Raw genomic sequence first — 12,660 nt, 5'->3', positions numbered from 1 at the left:
CAATCTCTAGTTCATGATGCAGCACAGTTTCCAACGCCTGTACTAATGATTCAAGCCTAGGTCATGAGTTTTTCACTCATTTAGTTTCTCATATAAGGACACCTGTTGCAAGGTTTCTTGTTATTTAAAATATATAATTAAGTATATAAAATAATATGTATGTTGGTCAGAACATGAAAACATAGTCGATACAAGGATAATGGCAAGTGGGTTTGGGTTATATATTTCAACTTCAGGCTGCTTCTTTGTCCCATGTTGATTCCCCAAGGGAGGAGCAGGGGTGCCTGCCAGGTCCACATCTAGCTAGAGGTCTGCTTCCGGCTGCCATCCCCTTTCAGCAACTATGATGAACAGTTTTATCATGAAGCAAGCACTGTGCCCTCACCCTGTGTCAGGCTTTTGTAACATATATAATATCTTCTAAGAGACCTATCTTTTAAATATATGAGACGTCAGCCCATGAACAAGAGACCACAAGGCTTATGTAATAAGTGGATAAACCATGTGTGACAAAGAGAGTTGAACAAACTTCATACTACACTGGAGAGTTATCAGGATCTAGTTTGAACTTAACGAGACATCTCTGATAAGGAGTCAGCCGCCTTTCATGCCTTTATAGTAACATCATATTAACAGCTGATTTGAAGTCTCTCATTAAGGAGGAGATGGCTGAGAAGGGGGGACTCATAAACAGAAAGTGGATGACTCATTAGCCACTGGACAGGGACATGTGCAACATCAGTGCAAGGGCAGAGGGACTGCTGTTGGCACACGGCCTTCCAGTGGTGACTGCAGCGGCAGATCAGTGGAGGAGATCAATGTGCCAGTCCTTGATTTACTAAGATTCTCAAAATGCCACTCTTCCTCCCTGCTGTCTCTTTGGTACTGTTACCTTTTGATTACAGGCCTTTGATCCTAGAATTCTCCCATCGTAGTTGCCTTATCAGTTCTTTGCAAACTACCTATGGTTATTATCACTTAAAGCACAATTTTGAAGGGGACAAACATGATGATCTTAAGCCCGAAACTGTCTCATAAGCGTGAAAAATAAATGCACAGAAATAGCAAGATATATGCATCCTACTGAACCACTGCTGGCATTTGGTTGGATGGGACAGAGTACACTTCTGCATAGTATTGTTTTAGAAATCAGAAGTTAGACATGTATGAATGATGTCAAGAAACAGTCATGTATGCATAATGTCTATACAGATACAGTATCTATGTGAAATGACCCAGCAAGCCATGTGTTTCTTCCTTGGAGCCATAAAAACTAGTTCTAAAGAATTAGCTGTCACTTTATTTACAAAACTCAAGTTTTGTTAGTAAATACCCTTCACTGTAGAGTTAACTCTGAAGTGATATTTTTCCCCCAAATATTTTTGTGAAAAAAAATTTGTAACTATAATAAAAATCCAATTGCAATTAGCTTTCAGTACTTATTTAATTGAAGCAAATACTTTTTGTTGTGGTCCACTGATGTTTTACATAAAGACTTCTATTCTATATTGCTAATATGTACAAAGTGAATGAAGGCATTTACACAGACAAGCTCTTGGGTTATTAAGGTCTAATTTTGGAGCTTTAAGAACACAAATGTAAAACATAGTCAATACTCTGGTATTATTTCAGACATGTTTTGTGTTCTGAACTGTTTGGAGGAAAAGTCCTTCACGATAAATAGGTTGAGCTGAGAAAATGTAAAGCATCACCCTCTGGGCTGGAGCCTCCCGTGTGGGAAGGTACAGGCATGAGCCTGATGCTCTTCTCAGTTCTGTCGGTTCTGTTCTTACCTTACATTCCCCTAGTTCTTCAGGAGCCTGGGATGAAGGAGAAATTATAACAAGTTACAAAATAAATGATTAGCTGACTCTAATATAAAATTATTCTGACTTAAATCCGTCAGGGGCTGGAGAGATGGCTTAGTAGTTTAGAGCACTGGCTGCTCTTCCAGAGGACCAGGGTTCAGTTCCCACTGCCCACAGGGCTACTCATAATCGTCCTTAACTCCAGGATCCAGGGATCCAATGCTCTTATGGCTCTTCAGGCAAAATATGCAAACACATAAAAATATTTTTAAAATTCTGTCAACTTTCAATTACTAAAGATATTTCTATTTTAAATTGCTTTTAACTTTTCATATAAAAGTTGGATATAACTTATAAAAAGCAAGGGTGTGTCTGTCTTAGAAAATGGAGTTTCTTAATTCCTCATTTTTTCCCAGGTTAGCAAATACTGCAAATAACAAGAATAATGCTTTCATTTCTACCAAGGAAGTATGTACTGCTGACCCAGGGAAGGCTGAGGCTGAGTTAGCATTCTGGAGATGGAACTTAATGATGCAACCTTTTTCTTTTTGAAGGAGATTTTTCCTGTTTAAAGTAACTCTTCTGCTACAGTGTTTTCATTCATTTTTTGTTTTTGTTTTTGTTTTTGTTTTTTTGAGATGGGATTTCTCTGTGTAGTTTTGGTGTCTGTCCTGGATCTGGCTCTGTAGACCAGGCTAGCCTGGAACTCACAAAGATCTGCCTGGCTCTGCCTCCTGAGTGCTGGGATTAAAGGCGTGCACCACCACCTGGCCTCATTCATGTTTTTTTAAAGAAATGTTTATAAGGAATTAGCATACTCTCTCCAAATTTCAAGGTCTTTATTTTTGATAATATATACATAATTTATTAATTCACATATAATCTACCACTGGAAGCCAAAGTTACAATTTTAATGAGAGATAGTAATTCAAGACTCTAGAGCTCTTGAGAATTTCCCATCTTTTAAACCAGGGTGGAGCAAACCATTTCTAATGAAGATCTCAGTTGACACTTAAGGCGCTGAGGGTCATATACAGTATATGTCATGGTGTCCTAGTGTTTCTATTGCTATGAAGAGACACCATGACCATGGCCACTCTTATAAAGGAAGACATTTAATTGGGGCTGGCTTTGAGTTCAGAGTTTTAGTCCATTATCATCATGGCAGGACAAGGCAGACATGGTGCTGGAGAAGGAGCTGAGAATTCTACATCTTGACCCACAGGCGGCAGAAGCAAATGAGCAAATGTGTCACTGGGTATAGCTTGAGCACAGGAGACCTCAAAGCCCACCCCCACAGTGACACACTTCCTCCAACAAGGCCACACCTCCTAATAGTGCCACTGCCTATGTGGGCCATTTTCTTTCAAACCACCACACATGGCCACTTCCAGCAGTCATAAATAACAAGTACAGCTATCTGCAGCAGAGTTCTATAAACACTGTGTCTGAACTGCAGCTAACTGTTGTATCATGAAACATCATAAACACTGGTGTTTAAACTTCAGGTAACCACTGTATAAAATGTACGTCTTTTAATTTCTTTTCCAACAATTTAAAAGTGAGGAAAGCATTTCCAGCTTGCAGGCTGGGTGAAAACGGGCAAGATGCCAGACCTAGCCTCTGTCTGTTTGCTGGCCCTTGCTCCAAAATAAACCTTAGAGGTCTGGTCACCTCAGAATTTCAAATCCCTGCTTCCCAGAGATTTAAAATAGCTATTCAGATCTTCATCAGTAACTTCCTGTAACTTGGCTGGTTTCCACTTTGGACTCTGGTCTTTGTCAATGAGAACTGTCAAAAGAAGGTAGAGACATTAGCACATCTTTTCTGCTATTACCAGATTTAACTACTGAACTGATAACTGTGTCCTACCAGGCATATATTTCTATAGCACATTTTTCTGCAAGGTTTATGCTTTTAATAAAACCCAGTGAACTAATCTGGCAGCTTAAACATTCCTCTTACATCCTCAGAATTACAAATGAAATTTCCATATTACAGACAGCTAAACCCAGCATTGGTGCAGATGGGAGGGGAGGCAATGGAGGAGATTGCCCAGGCTTCTAACCTGGCTTTGAGAGGAAAAATTAATTACTTGAGGTAAAGGAAAGGAGACTGTATACATAATTAAATGTAGATGTTGCCATTTTACCAAATCCTATATAGATGGCTTTGAATTAAAAAAAAAAAATCAGACCACCATCAGGTAATCACAAAATCTTCTACTTGTACTTCATTACAGACATCACTCAGGATAGCCACATTATATTGCCATAGGCTTCTAAGTGTAAATGATTAAGAAAATAAAAAGAGAATACCAATTTTCTGGGGTTAGTGCACTCAGCAATACACATGCCATTCAGGAGCCTGGATGGAGGGTACACAGGAGCTCCATATTGTTCCTCACAAATACATGTGAATTTATAATTGTAAACAGTTAAAAGAGCATGGTTATGGTAGCAAATATCAGCCTCGCCTAATGTATATAATTTTAACAAAGAATGAAAGTGTGTGTGTGAGAGAGACAGAAAGGAGAGAGAGAGAGAGAGAGAGAGAGAGAATGAGGGGAGGGGAGAGGAGGGGAGGAAAGAGAGAGGAGAGAAGGGGTGGTCTGTGAGAGAGAGTGTTTCCATGTTTGCTCTGCTGCTGCTGTTTGGTACTGATGGTACAGGAACTGAACCCTGGCCTCTTGTACCCTGGGCAAGCACTCTGTCATTAGCTTATGTCTCCAGACTTAAATCTATAAGACACTCAGAAAAACCCAAATTAAGTACAGTTGAAGCAGCAGTCTGGGAACCAAGACAGAAGGATACCTTGTTGCATAGTTAAAGCTTTATGCACAATTAAATGTAGATACTAGAGAAGTATCTGTGCTTAGTTTTGTTCTGAGATGGAAGTCTCAGGTAGCTGGGGCTATAGTTATGTGGCCAGCTTTATACTGGAGGCGTAAGTCTGTCTACTGTGGGAGCACATCAGAAATGGCTGTGGTCCCTCCCAACTGAAAGCTTGTATCTCCTAGCCAACGTCAACGACAGACCAGTCCTGGGACATCCCTCCCACCAGTCTCTTTCCCTTTCAGTGTCTGGCGGGTACTATCTACCTCCTTGGGATTCTACTGAAGGACACAGGAGTGAGCACTAATCAAATCTGTGCTGTGCTCCTGCAAGACAGAAAGTGCTTCCTGTGCAGGAAGCTCGGCCTGCAGGAGGGAGACTTCTAGTCAGTCCTTAGCTCTGCTGGCAGGGTTCGCTTTTATCTGCTGTAACCAGAAAGGACTTCATCCTAGATGTTAAGACTAAGGATGTTTAACAATCATCTCCCTAATTTGCTGACATATCGTTATAGTTGTAAATTGCAGCAAGAATACTAAACAGTTTTAGCCCAGCCGATGTGACTTTCTGAGTAAGTCCATGCTGAAACAGGAGGCAGCAAGGTTATCTCACTATGAGCTAGGCCTGGTGGTGCACGTCAGTCATCTCAGCACTCAGGAACTGAGGCAGCAAGACGACAGGTTCCAGACCAGCCTGGCCTACACAGTAAAACCTTATCTCCTAATAAAAGGCCTTTTTTCAATTTTAGAAATGAAAGTAGCGTGATAAGCAATTGCTTTGGGTTTTTTGGTTATTATTGTTGGTGCTTTTTGTTTTTGTAAAGAGACAGGGTCTCTCTATTACGTGGCTCTGGCTGGCCTGGAACTTGCTCTGTAGACCAGGCTGGCCTGGAACTCACAGAGATCTGCCTGCCTCTGCCTCTGTGCTGGGATTAAAGGTGTGCGCACTACATCTGCCAAGCACTTGCTTTGTGATTCAACACCCTGATGTTGACAAACTTCAACTCCTTTTCCATAAAGCAACTGAAAATATTTACCTAAAATATCTAAAACTGTCTTATATTTGCAAAAGGACCATTATAATATTTAACAAATAGTTTAGTGACAACCCCTAAGTAGTATAGGTCCCCCGAGAGCAGAGACCATGATTCTGATCTGCTTGTGGCGATAACCCACTGGGAATTAATAGGAAAGATGCATACTTTGTTTTAAGCGTTCAGCCACCTGTGCAGACTCAACCTCATGTCTCTCTCAAAACGACCTGCACCCTCTGCTTATTTGTGATACATCATACTACAAATTAGGAGAATTCTACAACAGAAATTTACCAAATCTCAGGGCATAGAAAATATAGCTTTTTACTCAGAGAAATATTTCTGGGGTTGGAGAATATAGGTCAGTGGTAGAGCAGTAGCCTACACACGCGTGCACATGCACACACACATACACACACATACACACACACACACACACACACACACACACACACACACAGTGTCTGTGGTCTACCAAAATGATTAATAAAAACAAAATTGGCCAGGTTTGGTATGTTTGGGAGGCAGAGGCAGGAAAAGACATGCAAACTTTATGCAGAAGAAAACAACTCATTTTATATATGGAACAACAGCTCTTTATAAACGTAAGAACTATACATAGAAGGAACGGTTACAAGTCTGCTAGAGAAAACAACCTAAGCTTTTTCTGAATGTGCCACCCTGAGATGAGCAAAAACGTAAACTACAATGCCTCTGCGTCCTCCCAGTGATGCTGACTGCCTAAACCTGAGGAGGAGGCGGTGGTGGTGTGGACACTGCTCCGTCATGAAAGAACAGTACGAAGGAAAGGGAAGGGGGGCAGCTGAGGGCTTCTAGTCAAGAGCTGATGCACCTTGCAAGAGCAGTGTGGCATGTCTACAAGTTCACAGGGTAGGTCCTGGGAGCAGAGGGGGCAGGTCCTGGGAGCAGAGGGGCAGGTCTGACATACTCATCAGAGGGGCAGGTCTGACACACTCATCAGAGGGGACAGGGTCTGACACACTCATCAGAGAATGGTGCCAAGACGGAAATGTGAAGCGTATTAGTTTTGGAGACACCTCTCCACATGTTACACACACACACACACACACACACACACACACACACACACACACACACAGAGCCCCTGAAGTTATCTGAGGACGCTCACAGATCCTCTTCCCGACACTCAAGGAGGAAGGACAGATATCTGTCACTTACCGGCTCTCACACCTTCATGAAAGTCATGGCCTTGCTGAAAGAAAGCCAAGAGTGAATGGAGGAACTCTGGCACCCTTGTTCCTATGCTCTCCTCCTCCACCCACCTCAGCCCTTCACTCCTGTGACTACAACCTTGACCATGGCACCCAGGGCCTGGACCCCTCCAGATAGCTCCCTTCAGACCGCCTCCCAACTTCACCGGCTCAGCAAGCCCACTGAGGCACATCTTTGCTGCTGCTCAGGCAGTGCAGCCTACAACTCCTGTGGTGCCTTCACATCGTTCTTTCTCCAGCCACTGATATGGCTACTTGCTCTGGAAAGTGACCTCAGCCCTCAAACCTTTATACTGTTCCAATAAATTCCCTACACTAGCTGCATCCCCACTGAAAAAAATCATAGGAATGTGAGTAATTTCATTTAAAATTCATGATTTATAAGTCTCAAACAGGCACAGAAAACTGCCCATGACCCATGACGTCTCCTCGCTCTCAAGGTGACGTTTTAAAGGCTTTTGTCTCCTATTCAAGATTAAAGGGAGGGAGCAGGGCCTCCCTTCAGGGGCCAGTCATGCATGCACTCCAGTTTACATCTCTGTGCCCTCCCAGGGGTTTTTCTTGAGAAGGGGTTCCACAGCTCTCTCCTGGCATCATCGCTGGAGGCCACAGGACCAAGTGGCTGAATACATGCAGCTCAAATGCCTGTCACTACCACACAGTGACTGGGTTGCCTTGGAATGCAGTTTCCTTCATGAAGTGGCTACATCAGCTCATCATGGGAAATATTTTCTATCACTGTTGATATTTAACCCGTGTCCTAGCACGGGGTACCTAAGGGTTCAGTCCGTGCAATGCCCTGCAATCTCGTTTCTCTTTAGATAATTCCCAGTCCTTCATGACTGTGTTCTAGTACCTTCCACCTTACAAATAAACCTCATAGTCTTAGATTCTGTTCCCAGAAGAAAAGGCTGTATAGCTATATAATTTTCCTTTCTTCACAGCCCCCCTGTTGCATTTCACCTCCAGTTTATGGCACCCTAACTTCCGCCTCTGCCACTCTGAAATGGCTTGCCAAAACTCACTCATTGACTATAAACTTCCCTCTTACCATTGCCTCATTCCTCACAGATTTGGGTGTGTTATGTCTTCATTCTCATTCAATTTTAGTAATTTATTTCTTTGGTGATCTGTTCTTTATTCAATGGTGTGCAGTTTAACCCTTAAGACCTTGTGTATTTTCTATCACTGTCGATATTTAGCTTTATTCCGTTGTAGTCAGAAAAAAATGCAAGGAGTTACTCCCATTTTCTTTTATTTGTTGAGACTTTCTTTGTGTCATAATACGTGACCTATTTTTGAGAAAATTCCATAGGCTATGGAGAAGACAGTGTACTCTCCAGGGTGTGGTTCAAGATTCTGCAGGTGACAGCCCCATTTCATGTTGAGTCCACTGTTTCCAGTTTGTTTTTAGATGATGTGTCCTTTGGTGAAAGTGGGGGTACTGAAGTCACTATTAATGTACTGGGGTAGTCACTGGCTTTATGTCTAGTAGCATTTGCTTTAGGAAGTTAGAATTACCCAGTTTGCTGTATATGTGTTTAGGCTACAATGCCCTCAAAGGACTGTCCCTTGATCAGTGTGATGTGACCGTCTTTGTGGCTTCTTATTAGTTTTAACTCGAAGTCTCTTCTGTCAGTTATTAGGAATTCCTGTCTCCTCACTCTTTCCACCTGTGGCCATTCTCTCACCCTGACCTTGTCTCTCTCTTTGGTGGTGACGTATGTTTCCTGGGAGAAGCAAAATGCTGGTCCTGTTTGAAGTCCCACCTGTGAACCTGTGTCTTTGACTAGGGAGCTGAAATCACTGATACTCAGTTACCATGGCAGGTGCATTCTGGTCGTCAGACGTGTCAGACTGTTGATTCTGTGGTGTGTGTTCTCTTAGTTCCCTGTGTAACCACTGACCTAACAGGAATTTCCTCCCTGTCGCCTCTTGCTGAGCTTATCCTTCTCTTCAGTCTGAGGCAGTCCTTCCACTCTCCACTCCAGTGGCTTGGTGGTCACAAACTCCTTTCTTCTGCTTTTATTGCGAAACTTTCTTTAGTCTTCAGTTAGGAAAGAGATTTGCTGGGTCGGACAGTCTGGGTTGGCCTCTGTGGTCTACACTGCAAAGTCAGCTGTTATTCTGATAACCCACCGTTCTGTGTGACTTGGTCCTTCTCTCTTTCGGTGTTCACCATCCTTTCTGTGCTCTGCACCTTTAGTGTTTTGATGGCGTACGATGTGGGGATCTGTTTTGGCCATATGTGTGCTCCGTATGCCTCATTCACCTAGATGGCAGATCTGGAAAATTTTCTCCCATGATTTTATTGAAAATATTTTCTATGCCTTTGATCTGTTTTCTCCTTCGATGCCTATAATTCATAAATTTGGTCAATAGATCCTGCATCCTCTCCATGATTTTTGTAAAAGACTGATGATTTTCTTGGACTGTGACCCAATTTCTTTAACTTTCCTTCAAGCCTTGATAATCTGTCTGCCACTTGCTTATTCTGTTCTGAATTTCACATGTTCTACAATGAATTTTCAAACCAGGAACTAACAATACTCTATAAAATTCTTACCATACATGCTTGAGATAGCCGATATTCCATGGTGAGTACCTCTTGCAAGGTCTTTGAAGAGCCCTCCATGAGCTGCCTCAGTGTGATCTTTAGGGATGTCGGAGACATTTTATTAATTACCTTTGGGGGAAAAAAAACATTCCTTGTTACCCAACTGCTCCTTTGCTGCATGTAATAAGCTAGGTAAACTTCTATGTAGTCCAGATTAACATCTGTGCCTCGGAACTTCTTATGCTGTAGCTGAGCCCTGCCAGAGCATGAAATAGAAACACTCTAGCCCACCACAACAGTGACAGGTCACTCCACAAATGGAGTAACTTAAAGCCTAATCAAATGAACCTTGTTTGAGTGTGCCTGGCATAAGCTAAGTAGATTTAAGTACACAGAAGCAGAACACACATCATCTCAGGAACATCCCTCAAAATATCAAGGCAGAAAAGGAGAGCTGAGCAACTGAGAAGGGAAGGAAGGAGTTACTGACTGCTCTGTCCCCAGCTCTCAGGAAAATGCTTAAAGAAAATAAGAAAAGGAAGGGTAGAGGGGTAGCAGCTATGATCTGGACACATTTTAACTGAAGTGGGCTCTTCACCACTGAAGAAAGCCTCGTGCTGTGGGATAATGCTTTTGTACACTGGTTTAATAAAATGCTGATTGGCCCGTAGCCAGGCAGGAAGTATAGGCAGGGTAAGCAAATGAGGAGAAGTCTGGGGAGAGGAAAACTTGAGTCAGGAGATGCCATCCTGCCATCCAGGGGGCAGCATGTAATGGGATGCAGGTAAAGCCATGGTAAAACATAGGTTAATAGAAATGGATTAATTTAAGATATAAGAGCTAGCTAGCAGGAGGCCTGCCATGGCCATAGTTTAAAAATAATATAAGCCTCTGTGTGTTTATTTGGGTCTGAGTGGCCACGGGACCAGGCAGGACACAGGGAAAACTTCCAACTACAACCTCGACTTAACCTGGACACAGAAAACAGCTCATGACTAAGTCTTCTTTAATATTAATTAAAAAATAAGAATGCCATATCTGATCCTTCAGCTACAATGCCATGCGCCTTGTTCTGAATTTAAGATCCTATTACTAGTGTTCCAAGTCCACATATGACTGCGACCACCTGGCTGATACAAGAGGCCATCACATACATGCAATCTCCTTTATAATTGCACATACAGTTTTCAGGCTGATTGTTGATTGAATGGCTCAAAGGTTTAAACTAGGTTCAAAGAATTCTCATTTTAAATTCGGTATTTTTTATTTTTAAATTTTCTTTTTTAATTTTGCATATGTGTATTACTTGATTATAATTTACTGGGTATCTTCTTGTCCCCCTCCCCCACTGAACACTCTTCTTTCCAACAAGCAACAACCCCTTGCTACATTGATGTCTTTTTTATGTGTGTGGTTGACTGCATTTAGTTAGGGCTGCCTGGAGCATGGCAAGGGGCGGGGTATGCACTTGAGCAAGGGTAATTTACCAGTGGTTACAGCACTGAGGAATACAACTCCCCTTCCCCAGCAACTATCGACTACCAATAGCTCTTCAAGGAGTGGTGGGGCCTCAGGAGCTCCTCCCCAACCCATGACAGGATGGTGATGGGCCCAGTCTGGTACTTTGTTCAGTGTTCTTTTTAACATCCTCAAGTTTTCCACACACACTCAAGGAACAGAGTGACAGAGGACAGAGGACAGTATCTCACTTGCTGAAGCTTCGAGCTTGACCACTACACAGGAGAAATTCAGGAGAGTCAGCAGCCTACCCACAAACCGAGGACTAGTGAAGAGAGGACAATGATAAAGGGCCTTCACGAGCTGCACCCTTGAGGGGCTCATTCTTCTGAGCTAGTGCCTTCAGGATACCATCCCATGTTCTGGTCCTAACAGCAGTTCTGCTCCAGGGACATTTGGAGATGCAATACTGCTCCTAAAGTCCTTCTCTGTCACATTCAAAGGACATAAAACCAGCTTCCCTTGGTCCTCAAAAGCTGGCAAGTAGGCATGACATGGTGGGTACAGTCAAGTTTAGGAGAAATGTCTTCAGAGGCTTAGAAGGACACCATCATGGAATACTGACAACCCTCAGACAGGCTTCCCTGTCCCCAGATGTCCAGACTCAGTTGGGACACAAAGGATTCATGCATTACCTTCAATTGTTCTATGGCAAAAGGTGAACCATCCTGCCGTAAGTTTTCAATAATCTGTTCCACAGTATCGGCTGAAAAACAACTATAAAAAAAGAAACACAATTTCACCAATGCACAAGTAATTCCCTATTTCCAAGACACCAGTGAGCCTGAGCACTGGCTTTCCCCAAGTCCCATTTCAATATGAAGACTTTTCAATGTGCTTTTCAAGGGAGGAAATGCACAGTACTACCTGAGTAAGAGCACTTGTCATCTACCACTGCTAGTGGGAAACAAAGCCTACTCTTGGCTTCTCATTTGCTTTCCTGCATGGCTGGTACTTGTATTTAAATACATGTCTAAACTACAAAAACTGAGGCAACAGCACGGTCTCCCGGTCGTCTTCCTCCTGTTCCTGGGTCAGTCAGCTAGGTTCTCAGATCACAGCGCAAGGCCTCTGGCTTAATACCTTCTGGGAAGATGACATTGTGAGGATAAAAGGTAAGGTAATTCGATTATGCTCTAGCTTTCCTTCCCAACTTTAAAAAGAGGTATTTTAAATTAAAATGAGTAAGCATGGGAGAGGATGGCAATGGCTATTTCCTCTTGGAAGAGTAGGTGAGATGTTCCTTTCAAAGGTAAATGGAAGTGAAAATGGGATCCTACCCATCTCAAACTGTGGAGCATTATCAAATAATATAATGGCAATGGGAGCAGACCTGACTTAACATAGCCTTCCAAAGGACAGCATGATCGGTATCTTGTGCTAAATACCTGTTTATTTTGTCCATGTGTTCCTCAAATATGACAGATTTGTCTTGATCCATCTTGGACTGTTCAAAAAGAAGCAATTTGAAGTGACTCAAATCTTTTTAAAAATCTTTTAAAAGTTCATCACGTTTAATGATACACTTTGTGACAGATTATCACTTTCATTCAAATTACATTTAACACTCTCATAAATAACTGCCACCATATGTTCAAAATTCAGACAATCTGCAGAACTCCAGATAAGCTCTTGAAAGTGCCAAAGGCAAAAAAAAATC

The 12,660-nt window shown here is 42.4% G+C and overlaps 1 protein-coding gene across 1 annotated transcript in view; it reads right to left on the bottom strand.

Annotated features, from left to right (window-relative positions):
- Positions 1-2,630: 2,630 nt before the first annotated feature.
- Hibch (3-hydroxyisobutyryl-CoA hydrolase) overlaps positions 2,631-12,660 on the bottom strand; it is a 68,519-nt gene continuing 58,489 nt past the window's right edge. The window contains exons 10-14 of the mRNA XM_059278492.1: positions 12,389-12,447; positions 11,636-11,717; positions 9,492-9,611; positions 6,873-6,906; positions 2,631-3,599 (exon numbers count right to left, since the gene is read on the bottom strand). Coding sequence (XP_059134475.1) covers positions 3,484-3,599; positions 6,873-6,906; positions 9,492-9,611; positions 11,636-11,717; positions 12,389-12,447 — 411 coding nt within the window. The 3' untranslated portion in view covers positions 2,631-3,483. The remainder of the gene's footprint in view (positions 3,600-6,872; positions 6,907-9,491; positions 9,612-11,635; positions 11,718-12,388; positions 12,448-12,660) is intronic.

The sequence above is a fragment of the Peromyscus eremicus genome, chromosome 13 (assembly GCF_949786415.1).
Source record: "Peromyscus eremicus chromosome 13, PerEre_H2_v1, whole genome shotgun sequence".
Taxonomy (NCBI): Eukaryota; Metazoa; Chordata; class Mammalia; order Rodentia; family Cricetidae; genus Peromyscus; species Peromyscus eremicus.
This window is presented reverse-complemented; position numbering and strand designations above follow the sequence as displayed.